Source organism: Pseudopodoces humilis, chromosome 22 (genome assembly GCF_049639895.1).
Source record: "Pseudopodoces humilis isolate 2021_Gansu_Grassland_sample_001 chromosome 22, ASM4963989v1, whole genome shotgun sequence".
In the NCBI taxonomy this organism is placed as follows: Eukaryota; Metazoa; Chordata; class Aves; order Passeriformes; family Paridae; genus Pseudopodoces; species Pseudopodoces humilis.
The window spans coordinates 5,037,158-5,051,786 of record NC_142221.1 but is presented as its reverse complement, the minus strand read 5'-3'; the positions used below and the strand labels follow the sequence as shown (position 1 = coordinate 5,051,786).

The following is a 14,629-nucleotide window of genomic DNA, read 5'->3' as shown; positions in this document are numbered from 1 at the left end:
AATGTGATTATAACTACTAGTTTAAATAGGTGCAAAATGGTTTAAATATGTGCAAAACTAATCCTGTAAAGAAGCAGAAATCTCTTTGTTTGTTACATATTTTTCTGGCCATACTCAACATCAATACTTTAACCCTGGCTTTAAATAGAAAAGCAATTTTCCTGTTGTTTGGACTACCTGATGTTCAGACGTCTGCTGTTGCCATAGCTCCCAGGAAGAAGCTGGAACTTGCTGGTAGATCCACGGTTGAGCTGGAAACAACCACTTCAGCCCTCCCTGTAAACAACCATCCCACATCTCCCTGCGGACGATGCTGCAGGGCTGAGGTAGGAAGAGCTTCAGTCTTTTTTTGGGTTTTTTTTTGGTGTCACCCCACAGAGGCTGGTCTGGGGGAGGCTCAGGGGGTTCCTTTTGGTCAGTGCCCCCCTCTGAGCCCCATGGCCATGGGGGGGACCCACCAGTCAGGGGGGACCCCACTGCCAAGGGGGTCCCAGGGCTGAGGAGGGACCCACCACAGGGCCTGCCTCACTGGGGGGCCTGATCCAACCTGGGGGGCATTGTGGGGAGCAGCCCGTGGGCATGGGGCAACCCAGCAAAGCCCAGAAGGGCTCCAGGGGGAGAAAAAGGGCGAGAAACGCCTTCCCCATGGGGAAAGGCTGAGGGAGCTGGGGATGTTCAGCCTGGAGAAGGTTGTGTGGAGAGCTCACAGCACCTTCCAGGATCTGAAGGGGCTTCAGAAGCCGGGAAGGGACTCTTTGGCAGGAACTGTAGAGACAGGACAAGGGGGAGTGGGTTCGAACTGAAAGAGGAAAAATTCAGGCTGAATATTGGGAGGAAATTCTTCCCTGGGAGAGTGGTGAGGGTCTGGCACAGGTCGCTCAGAGAAGGTGAGGCTGCTCCCCGGGAAGTGTTCAAAGCCGGGCTGGAAGGGTTTTTGGGGCACCCTGGTGTAGCGGGAGGTGTCCCTGCCCGGGCAGAGGGTGGCACTGGCCGATCCCTGAGCTCCCCCCCATCCCCAACCCCTCCATGACTCCCTGACAGGACCCGACCCCGCCCACCGCGGTCACGTGACGCGCCCCGCCCGACACGTGACTCGCCTGACCCGGAAGTGGCGCGCGGGGGACGCTGACGCTGGAACAAAGATGGCGGCCCGCGGCGCGGCGGCCGTGCTGGGGCTGCTGCTGCTGCTCCGCGCGGGCCCGGCCCGCGCCCGCGTCCATCACCTCACCCTCAAAGTAAGGTCTGCGCCGCCCCCGGCCCCGCTGGCTCGGCCCCCGGGTGCCCTGAAGGGAGCGGTGAGGCCGGCCCGGCCCTGCGCACCTCCCGCGGGCCGGGATTGGTCTCCCCATGTCTGTATCTTCATTCTGCTGCGTGTCCCGACCCTTCTTTTTCTTCGGTTCTCTCTGAGCTCACCCCCTGCGTCTCAGCCCGCCCGGGCCCCGCCGTGTTCTGCTTTTGCCGTGATCCTCCCCTCCCTCTCAGCGCATCTCCGTGGTCCCCTCCCGCTTTTCTGGCCGCCTGTTTCTCGGTCGCGGGTAAAGCGTGTGGAGGGGCCTCAGAATTGCCGTGGTTTGAAGGTGCAAGTGCTTCACGTTCCGTTAGAAGTGATGTGATAAGAGAGGGCTGAACGTGAGCTGAGGGAGAGGTTTCTGAAAGTGGATTTTGGTTGAGTTTCCTTTTAGCTGTGTACTGGCTTTCTTGTCCTGCTCACTCCGAAGGGTGTTCGGCTGCAGCTGCTTTGCACTAACCGAGCAATTATAGAGGCTGAGGAAACTGATGCTGACAGCTTTCTGTTTTGGTTCCGTAAACTGTTTGGTGTACTTTGGAGGAGTGATGCGCCATTATGTGCCTGTACTTGAGAAAAGCTCGTTATTCAGGGTTGTTGAGGGGAAGTGCCGGAGGTCAGGGTGAAGATGTGCTGCTGCCTGTTGTGCTCTGTGTGAGCCGATGCACAGTTGTTGTGGGACAGAGGTGATACCTTTTAACAGCTTCTCTGGAGCTCATGGAAAGCTCTGTAAGTCTTCAGAATTTAAATTTTGCTTTGCTTGCATGCAATGTAATATTCAGTAGAAATATTGCAAGATACAATAAAGGGCTAAATTACAGGGACCTGTGCTGCTGTGCTGTTGTAGCAGTTTAGGGAGAATCCAGGACTTTGCAAAAATTCCACCTCAGGCTTTGGGATGCAATAACTGCTGGATGTGTTCATGTCTTACTTGTAGGAAATTCTTCAGACTATGTAGCTGTTTGAAGTGCCACCACATGAATATTGTACTTCAGGAGAAGTAAACTTTTCCCTGAAGCAGTAAATTAGGAGGCTTGTGGTTATGTCATTGTTTTGAGGAATTTTTGACAGTTGAGCATTGAAGGGTTTCTCCTGAGGTGATTCTTTACCCATAAGTAGAAAACTTTCCAACTTGCCTCAAGCAAATGTTCTCAGCAGCAAGCATCATGGCTTTTAGTCCCTATAAGGGACTGCCTGGATCAATCACTAAATCCTGTTTGCCGTTTTTCCCGTTAGAGTGGGGTATGGATTTGGTTTTGCAGGTGTTTTGTGCAGGTTGCAGCACTGACTGACTGAGGGCTGTGGGAAGTAACAGTGAATTAATGCCTTTGCCCACCTGCTTTATAAACATGAGCTTTATTGTTAGAGCAATCTCTCCCTTCCTCCTTCATCCCCTGCTTTACAGCCTTTATGTAAACATCAGGCTCCAACAACTGAGTCCTTTCACGATGAAAGCTCCTTTCTGCTGTTCTTGCCAGTCTTGCTTTGCTTGCAAGTGTGCCTTGACACTGAGCCAAGCTAAAGGCCACAGTTTTGTGGGAGTGTTTGATATTAAATTTGCTCAAACAAGCTGTTTGTTACTGCTTAATTCAGAATAGCTTCATTCTTGTATCTTTGTAATTACTGTGCTAATGTGAAGCTTTTTTGTTGTCAGAAAAACAAGCCACAGTGTGAGCAGTTTCCAGTTCTAAAAATAACATTTTATCTTTATAAAAGTGTACAAAATAGTTTATATTTTTTGCAGTCGAGAAATGATTTGCTTTAATTTTGCTGTTAGACTGACCTTGCTGTAGATGCTCCTCCTTAGTAGCAATTGTTATCAGCTTCATTAGTTTAATGTAAATATGTAAAAAAACCCAAAACACCTCAACTAACAAAACCTACCCCCTACAAAAAACAAAAACCTACAAAAATTGGAAGTTAAGAAGACCAACAGAAACAATTTTCAGAGGATTCCAGAAGTAGCTGTAGGTGAAATGTTTTTCTTGATCAAAAAGAAAGCCTTTGTCAGGCATGGAATTATAGAAAAGATGCTGGTTTTCAATGGTTGCTTGTGACCTGTGCCTTTTAATGTTGATAGGTTTCAGACTTCAGTGGCTCAGGTTGAAAATACCTTTTACAATAATTCACTTAGTTTTACACAAATTATGAGCCTTCCTGTTAGTCTCACACAAATAAAATAAGATTCTTTCCAGATAAGGGTAAGCACTCTCTAGCAGGACTTTAACTGCACTGACAGTGTGATCCAAATTCCATTTAGGGTAAAATTGTAGAGAATATTTTTCTACTCATTCTGAGCTGCAGGATCATGGATTCCACTTCCCTCTAACCTTATTCAAATATTACAGGATCACTTTTTATCCTACAGGAGTGGAAGAACTGGGGAAGATTTTTATGGAAATAAGCTTGAGAACTTTGCGTATTAGTTTGACTGTAAGCTGTTAATGATGGGTCCCAGATAATTTCTTCTCAGTAGGGCAGGCTTAATTTTAAATGCATCCTATATAAATTAAATTAATATGTGTGTTAACAACTTGGATGCTGAAGTATTCACTTGTATGGGTTCACACCTTTGTTGTAAACTTAAATATTTCTGAAGTCAGTAGTAGAGTGCTTATAAATAAAAGCTGAGTTCTTTCAACCCCATTAGTAAGCCAGTGTCTTTAGGCTGTCAATATGTGGAGCAATAGATGCTCTTGTTGCTTAGTGGCAACTGGTGACAGTGTGTGTGTGGGATCATGTAAAGCTGAGGGATTTGTGAACTGAATCTGTAAACTCTAAGCACTCAGAGCTGAAATGAAACCAGGGAGGAAAGTGGTGTGTGTTGTATATTAATTATCTGCTGCTGGTGGGGACAATATCAGTAAATTAGCAGAGTAAATCACTTGAACTGAACTGAAGAGCTCTTGCAAGTGTTCTGAATTGAGCAGCTGCCTCTGGTCACATTGACAAGGTACAAAATCTTGTGGCTGGATGACACCATGTCCTCTCAGACTGACTCAAATTCTTCTCTGTCTAGATGGGGTTAAATACATCTGATGTGCCCTGTAAAGAGGCAGGAGGAATTTTCTGTACTGATTGGGAAGTCACATGGAATGCAGTGTTAGAGGAACCAGATGGGCTCTTGTTTCAAGCACGTTCCATGGCCTAGAACCCGAAGACAGCCGAGCTCTTATTAAACAAAGCATCTGCTGGAAGCCCTGTGTCACTTGACTTTTTTTCCTCTTCTGAGCATTAAGGGAACCATCTGCTTATTTGCCAGGTTAACTTGATTCTATTAGGGTGATCTTGTTACAGCTGGATTGCAGGTTAGCTGTGTCAGGATTAGTGTCCTGCTGTTACAGTGAGTGATATTTAGGAGTCAGGAACGTTTCGTGCAGAGACATCAAAATCAATACTGGGGGTAGAGGGAGAGAAAGAACTTTTTGTACTTGTATAATTCGTAGCTCAGTCTTCCAGGACTGTCTCCAGAACAGTTTGTCTTTAGCAGCTGACTTCTCTTTATAGAGTATTTTACAATCTGATTGTCTTTTCCTAGAAGAAGCAGGAGGAAGAAACATAATTTTATTTTTTTTTTTAGTGCCAACTTGGCAAATGTTTTAAATTCCATTGTAAATTTGTTTTTTTATTTCTGTTGCCTTGTTTCTGCTTTTCTTCCAATTAACTACGCAGTAGGTTTGAGGGACCAACTGCAGACATTGGATGTGACCTTTTGTCATCTGATGTGGCAGCTGTGTGTGACGTCAGCTACTTTTCATGTGAAGTCCTTCATGACCTCCTTATTTAAAAAAAAAAAAAAATTAAAGCTCACTGTATTTGTATCTTTATCAGCTGCACAGGGCATGAGAAGAGATCAATTGCTATGGTTTCCTTGCCAGACTGAGAGGAAGGAAATTATTATGCAGCTGTAGAGGGAGTAGAGGAGGGAATTAGCATTTTCCTGCTAGAGAAACTAACCCAAGTAATTCTGGTTTTGGTATTTATTCTGGTTTTATTTTTCATTTATTTTATGCCAAGAATCATTTGGAGGTATGGGACTACATACAAAACTTGATTTTCACACGTAGTTTTCCAGTGTATTAATGTTTGCCTGTCCAAACACTAACCCTGCCTAACACAGATGATCTGAGGGGATGACAATGCATTTGCTAAACACTTGGCCAAACCTCAGTTTTCATTTAGATAAGATTCCCCAAAGTCACCTATTTCCTCTTCAGTCTGTGGCAATGACAGCATTCAAGCAATAGCTGTCTTGATATGTCTGCAGTCACTTTGGGGGATTTTGCTATATGTTTTTTAATCAGTGATGACAGATGTTTGTATTATTCCAGAGTTTTGCTTGCATATTTCCCAGTAGCATAGCCAGGTAGTTAGCAGAAACATGTCTGTTTAAAGTTCTTGCTGTTCAGGTTATTGGAAAAGTTGGTCCATTCCAGTGAAATAGTTGGCTACATCTGAAGGTATCCTAAAGAAATTTGCTGTTTGCATAATTAGATATTTTGCATGAATATTCAAGTGTTGATCACTCACCCTGCTTCCCCTTTACTGCAGCAGATGACTCTGCATGCGTTTGTAAACTTGCTTTCTTTCTAACAGGATGATGTGAGGCAGAAAGTGCACCTGAATACCTTTGGCTTCTTCAAGGATGGTTTCATGACAGTCAACGTCAGCAGCCTTTCCCTGAAGCCAGCATTCGGCTCTGATGACATGGACAGTTTATCAGTGAGTTCCTTCCTGAAGCCTCCTGTGAAATTGCCCTTGCACTGGTGGCCTCCACTTGTCTGAGGTGTCAGATCCAAACTTATGATGCTGTTGGCTTTGCTCCCCAGCATGAGCTAATTATGAGGATCTGTGTATTGAGGTTTATCCCTGAGCACTCTCCATTGTGTTTTAAGGAAGAATCTTTCACTAACTGGTCCTCTGCTCAACTTGATGCACACATCTACTTGCAGTGAACATCAATTTCCTAACAGTCCTCTGTTGTGAGTTTTTTTTCACAGTGTTACATAGCAATTCAGCTTGTGATCATTGTGTCAGTAGGTTTCCAGAACACTGACAGTCTTTTTTTAACAGAACTCTAATATTACATGTTATATAGCACACTATATTAGGGGTTTTAATAGAGAGACTAAAATACTAGATTAGATAACAGACCTGAGTTCTTACTCTGCTGCACAGTTTTACCTCCTCATTGCTATAAGAGTATTAAATGTTTTTGTCAAGCAAAAACATGTGGAATAATACTGAAATAAGTTAAAATGTTCAGAGACAGAAGGTACTGCTGACTTAGTTTGGGTTTGAATCATATGTGTTTTCTTGGTGAATATAGATGAGTTTGTTACATTTGAATGTATTTTTCTGCCGAATTACTTGGTGAGAAAAATGCCTGGATTCTGCCTTAAATGTAGGTTAAATTGTTTAGAAAGCAGTATCTTTGACTCTTTCAGTAGTGGTTTGGCTTCAATTTGACAGGTTCTTCTCCATTTTCTCATAGGTGGGGTTCAGTTTGGATCGAACAAGGAATGATGTTTTTTCTACTTACCTGGTAAGACAAGTGAACTTGCTTTTCTAAGCTGGGGCATCTCTTTACCTGACTCTGGAAATTGTTGGAAGGAAAAAAGAAAAAAAAGAGGTGGGGGGACTTTAGACATGGGAGAATGTGAAGGATAATTTGGATTTAAAACTTGCTGGACTAAGAATGGTAACCTCTACCTGGACGGGAGCATATCCAGAGGGCACTTCAGAGATGTTTTGTTCATGTTGCCAGGATGAAGAAGTGGATTATTGTATCTTGAAGAAGACACCAGAACCAGATGTCTCTGTTGTAATCTTACTTCTGGAGATCCAAACTGAAGTGTGAGTAAAGAACGTACAAGACACTTTAAAGTTACATCTTTAGTTGAAGATAATGTAACACTTGAGGTTATCTTTAAGGGTTTGGAAAGCTGCTGTGCTTGTAGGTTGTTTTTTTTTAAGTGGTTACATGAGAGTTGAGGGGAGGTAAGTGTAAAAATAAAACATCTGCAGTATAAAATGCTCCAAGAATTCTTTTTGTATATTGTGGTGGTAGAGGGACAGCAGGCAAGAGCAACCTACCTTAATTGTGCTGAATGAACTTAATGAGCTTTGATGTCTTGAGTCACTTTTGCACTCAATATGCAATTTTATTGTTTGTCTTGAACTATGTTTTTTTATGGAAGTACCTTCAAGTCTGCATGGCTTTCTTTTGCAAGAACTCATGTGTGGTAATGGAGTTTCTTGTGAGATTCTGCTTACCAAAGCTGAAGAAACTTAATCTTCTTCATCTGCTCTTGTATTTCATGTAGAATGTAACACAACGATCAGTTCTGCTGTAAGTCATGATCTGGTTCTTGCCTGTTCTTTGTGGTACAAAAACCAAGTCAAGACAAGTTGATTTTCTTTTATTGGGTATATGGCTATGACAGCCTTTTTTAAAACGTTGTTTACTTTTATTTTGTAATAAGTCCTCTTTGTTTCTTTAGTGTGAAAGTACGGTTCTCTTCAGAAGCTGCTTCTATGTTACCTAAAATTTTATTTGTATCTGAGGAAAATGGTACTGCCTTAAATACCAAGCTGCTAAAAACTTCTGAACCAGGCAGTGATTCTGGTAAAAATCCTCCAAAGACCAACGAAAATACAGAAGGCAGAGGTAAGCCAGCTAAACCTGACCTGTGTGTGCTTTCACTGCTGATTACTCATTGCTGTGCATCCAGCACTGAGTTGTGGTCAGGTTCTGGGGTCCCCTGGGGCTAGAACTTACTGTACATCCTGTGTAAACCTGTGCACAGAGCTTCCTTTGTGCTGGAGTCTCCTGTGATTTGTGTTCACCAGTCCTGTTGATCCATCAGAGACACAATGAGTGTTGGAGACCTTCAGTGCCTCTGAAGAAGGGTTAACAACTTGGTTGTCTTTTGTCCGGCAAGAAGACTAAAGGGGGAATTTTATGGCCAACAAGAACTAGTTGAAGGAAGGTTAGGAGACCAATGATTTCAAGCAGTTTTTAGTAGTGGCACACAATGTCTGTTTCCCTTTACTAAGTCTTGGATGTCTGAGATAGGATATTAGGACAGAAAATAAATAAAATAAATAAGATAGCTTTCCTAAATAGGTATTGCAGTATTGTAGTAGCTCATTTGTGCAATCCAATCTCCATATTTTAAAGTTTTAAATAGTTGACAAAGTAAAACCAGGGCCAACATGATACCATTGACACCAGGTATGCTTTGAGTCAGAAGTTGGATTTGTCTTCACAAGTCCTTTCCAGCCAATATTTTTGAGTCTGTGTCTGTCTAAAGAGTTGGACTCCTATCAATTAGAAACTATGGGGAGGGAGGAGTAACTGTACCAGTAATCTTTCTAGGAGGCACAAACCTTTATCTGGCTTCCAGACCAGCAGACAAAACAATTTTATAATCTCAGCTCTAACAGGATTAGTTCACGTTATCCCTTCCTGGCAGAGTTTAGACTTCAGATCAGACTGCTGAGCAGTCTAATCTGGAGCGGTCTGAGTCTGTCTTGGCCTGTCACGTTCACAAGCTTTGATACCATTCAAGAGCTTGGACAGCTGTTGTAACTAGTCAAGAGCCAAGGATGGGTGGCACTGGAGATAACAGATCTGACAGCTATAGTTTTGGTTTCTCTGGTGTAAAAAGTGTAGCATGAGTGTGGACAGTGCACTGAAGTGTGGGAGCCAAAAGCAAAGCTCAAGTCTTGAACTTTTGCTTCCTGGTAGAAAGGGATGACCTTATGTTTGAAAAGCTTATAGGAATAGAACTTGTGAACTTGAGGAGAAGTAGAAATTGTGAACTTGATGTGCTATTCTACTGAAGGCTTCTGTCACCTCAAGTTCAGAGGAAATGCTGACATGGCAGGTCACCTATGCTTTTGTAGTTTTTTTGTTTGTATTTTTACTGGGAGCTTAGTGGAAAGCTGTGAATTTATTCCTTCCTGATGGTTAATTAGGATTTCCATATGTTTGTCAGGCCATGTATTAATGCTCAGATTGAGATTTGTCAGTGAGATTAACAGTACTCGGTCATAACATAAAAAGTGAGAGCTGTAGCTTGCATCTGGTTTAGGTCACCTGCCTCTGGTCAATCTTACCAGAGGGGTTGGAAAGATTTCTGGGGTAGGCTTTTGTAGGAGGTATAAGAGTAGAGAATCGGATCCTGGCACTTGAGGATGCATTCAGAATGAATCCTGGCTGTGGGAAGAGTCCTCTGAGAGTAAGGAGAGACTGTGAAAGAATCTGTGTTAATGATTAGCTGGGAAACTGCCACGCAGACAAGTGTAGGAAGATGTGAGTAAGGTATTGACAACGTGGTGGTTTCTGAGGATGTCTAATGCAAACACTAAATGTACCATTCATACTTTTATCTCTAGGTAAGAAGTCCAAACGAAGTACAACATCCTCCCAGGTAAGAAACTATATGGAGTTCTCTTCCAGAAAGAACCTGGGGGGGATATTCCAGTATAATCATAGCAGAAAAGTGGAGAGTATTTGCTGTTGCTCTCAGCCTCCACTGTAAATATACATAATCCAAATTTGATTGTCTGGTTGCTGTAGCCAAATGTTTTATTTACCTGCTTAAGAAAATCTAAAGGTTTCTTTTCCTTTTCCCAGAGCATGATAGAACAAGAACATCCTGTTCACAATGACAGAGGAACTTTTTCATTTCAGGTAGGGCGTCTGTCAGTATCTGAACACAGTTCCTTCTGTGTCCTACTTTGGAAAAGTTAAAGTCTGGGATATAAATGTCTCTGATAGCAGGAGTTTGCCTGAAAATTTACTGAGCTAAGCATCACTGATAGAAGTCTTTCTTTCAAAGTTTTGGGAGCTGCTCTTAAATTTGCTTTCTTGTGGTGCTGTTCTAAATATCATGGTCTATGAGCCTCAGCATATTAAAGTTTACTGTGATGTCAGTCGTGCAGATTGCTGATAACAAATAGCTGTGACCTGACTGATGACTCAAGGGGAAGATCCTCTGTATGAAACCAGATTAATGCTTTGTTTGAACACCCTGGTTCACTTGTGATGGTTGATTACTATAAAACAAACACATTTTAAATTCTGTTATCTGACACAGATCTCATTTCCAGAGCTACCACAATTTACATAGTTGGAGGAGGAACAGAAAAACTGCAGGGCAAACATAATAAAAATTTTATGCTTTGTCATGTCAAGTATATGATATTTGTGGTTATCTCTTTGTGGTGAGCAAAGTTAAGCACTGATACTTAACAGGCTTGGATTACCAGAGTGCAAAATCCTAGATAGGTGCAATGATTTTGCATCTGGAATTCTCTTGAAACTTCCAGATGTGCTGCTACCCTCAGAACAGTTTGTTTGCTGAAGGGAACCAACTGACCTCAAATGACTGACTTCTTTCATGCTTCAGTAGAGATGAAGCAGGGTTCCTACCAAGGCAGCCCTGTTGTGAATGAGAAGAATGCTGACTTTTCTATTCCTTATTTTCAGTTCTTTTTTAACATCACCTCGGATAAACAAGAAGGTCTCTACAGCCTGTATTTCCATAAGTGTGTTGGCAAGAAAGGGCCAGCTAACGATCAGCTGCTGTTTAGTCTTGATGTGAGTATGGCTTCTAAAGGATAATTAACTTGTTAGCTTTGATTGCAACATCTAGCTTCCAGCTCCAGCTTGTAAGCAAGCACACACTCACATGAGTGCACATATGGGGTGGGAAGTGATTCAGAGTTGTGTGCCAGTCTCTGCAGTGGCATTTCTGAAACAAGTGACTACTGTAAAAATAATTAAAATACTGGTTTTGCAGAAATGCCTGAAAATCTGAAGGCTGAGTGTGGGCTGGGTTCAGTCTACACAGTTGTGACCTGATGCTGTAACGAGATGGGAGCTACAACAGCTGCTTGTGTTTTGCTGCAATCAGAAGTTGCTTTTCTCTTTACGTGACTGCATATATTATACTGTTGCTGCAATGTAAATTGTTGGTCTTTAAATTCAGTGTTTTTGCTTTTTCTGGCCTAATTAAAGATGTGTTTTTATGGTGTTAGATACACATCCTAAAGGCAATATGTTCTAGCAAATATCTCATCTCTTTTGATGTACAAGGGTTTGGTCCTATGTGGTTTTGGTCATTATCAGAGCTTGGGCTTTCCCTTTTTTCCCTTTCCTGTGCTCATGCTGGTTTATAATGAGCTGGTCTGGTATGAATCCTCTCACTAACCAAAGTACCTCAGCCACATCAGCCCTGAACTGCTTTTTACACGTTTGTGTTAATGCTACTGCAAGGGAACATGGGGGTGTTAAAACTTAGCAGCCCTAACTTGACTCAGACTACTTCAGATCTGCTTCTGAAGTTGTATGTTTAGAAGAGCAGCTTCCCTGAATTGCTGTGTGTCATTTTGACCCACTGAAGTAATTGGAAAGAGAAGAAAACCTGGATGATTGATCTGCTGGAGTGTACTTAGAGATGCAGCACAGCTTCAGTACTCTATGCATTCTTTTATTGAAGTCCTAGCACATATGACTAAGCCACTTAGGGGCATAAATAGAATGCTAAATAATGCTTCTGTTTTCTCAGTCACAGGAAAACAGGCTGGCAGCCCATTGTAGATATTGTTTCTGAATCAAAGGTGGGCAAATTGTGATGTTTGGTAGAGAGAACAGCTATTCTTTGGGAAAATTACTTTGCCTTTCTGAATTGTGTTGCATAACTGAAGAATTGTTTTCCAAGGGGATTATTCTTGTGTGAATAGTTTTGCAAAATGTTTTGAGATTCTTGAGGATGAAGGGTAGATTTTGTTTTTTTTCTCTGAGACATAAGTCACCACTTCAGAAAAGCTCATGTTAAATGATTGAATTTGATTGCAAAATGCATTTGTTAACTTGGTGCTTTAACAAAATGTTTCCTTTTTTTTTAACTGTATGCATAATGCACCTTTAATATTCAGATAGATATAACGGAAAAGAATCCTGAAAGCTACCTCTCAGCAGGTGAAATCCCACTGCCAAAACTTTACATTTCCATGGCTATCTTCTTTTTCCTGTCTGGGACTGTATGGATCCACATCCTTCGTAAACGCAGGTAATTTCAGTGTCTGTGACTAGGGGCCTACCTTGTTTGGTTTTTATTTTTCATTATTCTTCTTGTAATGCCCAATTCACAGATTTGATCACTTAAAACTCCAAATCTGGCTCAGATTTGTATGCTTAATACACAGTTTATATTTTAAAACTGCTTCAGTCAGAATTGTTGTTGCAGCCTGTTATTCTAAACTTACCAAATCTTACACTGAAAGTTCTTCAGGTAGTGTAATATATATACTGTGGCAAAAAATAGACAGGAAATTCCTGTAGTTGATGTCAAAAGGAGATGACTTTGAAAAGAAATAACGAGAAGAAATTGATCACTTTTCTTCATTTGGGAAATGGGAACTTATGGTAGTGGACAGCCATAAATATCTTGATTGTGGTTTGAAATATGTTTAGCAAATTTTCTAATAGTTAAGATATATATATATGTATGTATGTATATATATATATATATGCAGGATATTCTTATTTAATAATTTCAATTATCCTAAGCAGTAAAAATCAGGGATTTAGAACAAGAATTACTGCTCAGGATGTTGTAGAAGCTTGGACTACAGCGTTAAGGAGAATCTTTTTACATTGATGGTCAACTCAGCCTGGGAGAAACTGCTTGACACTTAAAAGTTTTAAGGAAATATACTTGGAAACTGAGTTTTTTACTGTTGACTTTTTCAGTAATACTCTTCCTTCTTTTTTTTTTCTTCCCAGAAATGATGTCTTTAAGATCCACTGGCTCATGGCAGCCCTTCCTTTCACCAAATCATTGTCCTTAGTCTTCCATGCGGTGCGTACAACATCTCTGCCTGAAGTTGTTCAGCTAGGAAGTAGAAACATGGAATCCAGGACATGCTGTTAGGGAAATCTGCTTTGGAGAGAGGACAGTGGGAGGGAGAGCTGGTCTTAATACTGAAGCATTAGAACTGAACTGCAGCTCTTTGGTAGAATTGTTTGTTTTCATCACCAAATTCTTATTTAAAATACCGTTTTGATCATGGCCTGAAGTGCTGAAGCAGCAAGGGCTGGGGGTTGAATGAGTTCCACAAATTTTAATGTTTTGGCCATCTGCAGTGGGCCTGAAAGCTTGAGCTGTACTGCTGCTTCAGCTGCAGGGCTTGTAGTAAATATTAATAAATGAAAACCTTGATGAACGTTTGTAAAATTCAAGGGCAAGGAAGTATTATGGTGTATGGCAACAGACCTCACCTTATCACCTCTGAGACTTTCCATAGATAATGTCTCTGTTGAATTGTATTGACTTTCCCTTTCCACTGAAAATATCTCATGAAGAAAGGTCATGGCAAGCATTTAATCCTTCAGTGTTTGTGCCAGCCATGATCTTCACCTTCATGCCCATGGTGTTTTACCTGCTACAAATATTTTTGAAGTCTAATGAAGTGAATCTGGCTTCCAGTAAAAATGAAACTAGCAAGCCTCTCATCACTTAATGCAGCTGAACCTGAAAAATGAATGAATAAGTAGGTTCCAACTGCAGTTGTTTCACTGTAGTTGAGCACGGGAGTTGTGTGGGAAGGATGTAGATTGTACAAGATACATCCACTAGCACTTGGGAAATAGAGCAAATGGAAATTATCTCATTGTTGCTAAACAATAGTAGAATGTGTTGGGAGGAAGTGCTCTCTAAATGTGACAGAGCTGGGTTTGTACCCACTGACTGGAAAGCAAAACTGGCAGTGGATGTGGAGCAGACCTGTTTTTAGAGGGTGGGGGTGTCAAAGAGAAGCTTGTAAAGTGCTGTATTTTCTGCTTCCAGATCGACTATCACTACATCTCTTCTCAGGGATTCCCCATTGAGGGCTGGGCTGTTGTTTACTACATCACTCACCTGTAAGTATGTCAGAAGACTGATGTGATAGATTCAAATTGCCACTGGGGCTGCCTCCCTCCTGAACAAAGTGAGAAATTGTTGTGTTCTCATGCAGACCATAGTACCAAGGACTCAGCAATCAGCCCTGTGTGCAGGGGAAAGCTCCACTTACAGAGGGCAGCTGCAGAGAATTGGCACTTCTGTGGGTGGAGGAGTAAAAGGATAACAAATGCTTTACTTTTCTTTGTTCACACTAATATTCAAGTATCTAATTGGCTCCTGGTATGAATGGTAAGTGGGTACAGCTGCCAGTATTTGCTGCTGTTCACAATGGTGAATGGATGACTCCCCCAGGAAAAGATTGCTTATATTGGGAATGAAGCCTAATATTGCTCTGTGATACACAGTTGTAACAAGTACATCTGCC

The 14,629-nt window shown here is 41.8% G+C and overlaps 1 protein-coding gene across 1 annotated transcript in view; it reads left to right on the top strand.

Moving 5' to 3' along the window:
• Window positions 1-1,120: 1,120 nt before the first annotated feature.
• Window positions 1,121-14,629, top strand: part of GPR107 (G protein-coupled receptor 107) — a 32,517-nt gene continuing 19,008 nt past the window's right edge. The window contains exons 1-11 of the mRNA XM_005527273.3: window positions 1,121-1,235; window positions 5,882-6,007; window positions 6,780-6,830; window positions 7,053-7,141; window positions 7,789-7,955; window positions 9,689-9,723; window positions 9,930-9,986; window positions 10,785-10,895; window positions 12,236-12,369; window positions 13,086-13,161; window positions 14,149-14,222. Of these exons, the coding sequence (XP_005527330.1) occupies window positions 1,143-1,235; window positions 5,882-6,007; window positions 6,780-6,830; window positions 7,053-7,141; window positions 7,789-7,955; window positions 9,689-9,723; window positions 9,930-9,986; window positions 10,785-10,895; window positions 12,236-12,369; window positions 13,086-13,161; window positions 14,149-14,222 (1,013 nt within the window). The 5' untranslated portion in view covers window positions 1,121-1,142. The remainder of the gene's footprint in view (window positions 1,236-5,881; window positions 6,008-6,779; window positions 6,831-7,052; window positions 7,142-7,788; window positions 7,956-9,688; window positions 9,724-9,929; window positions 9,987-10,784; window positions 10,896-12,235; window positions 12,370-13,085; window positions 13,162-14,148; window positions 14,223-14,629) is intronic.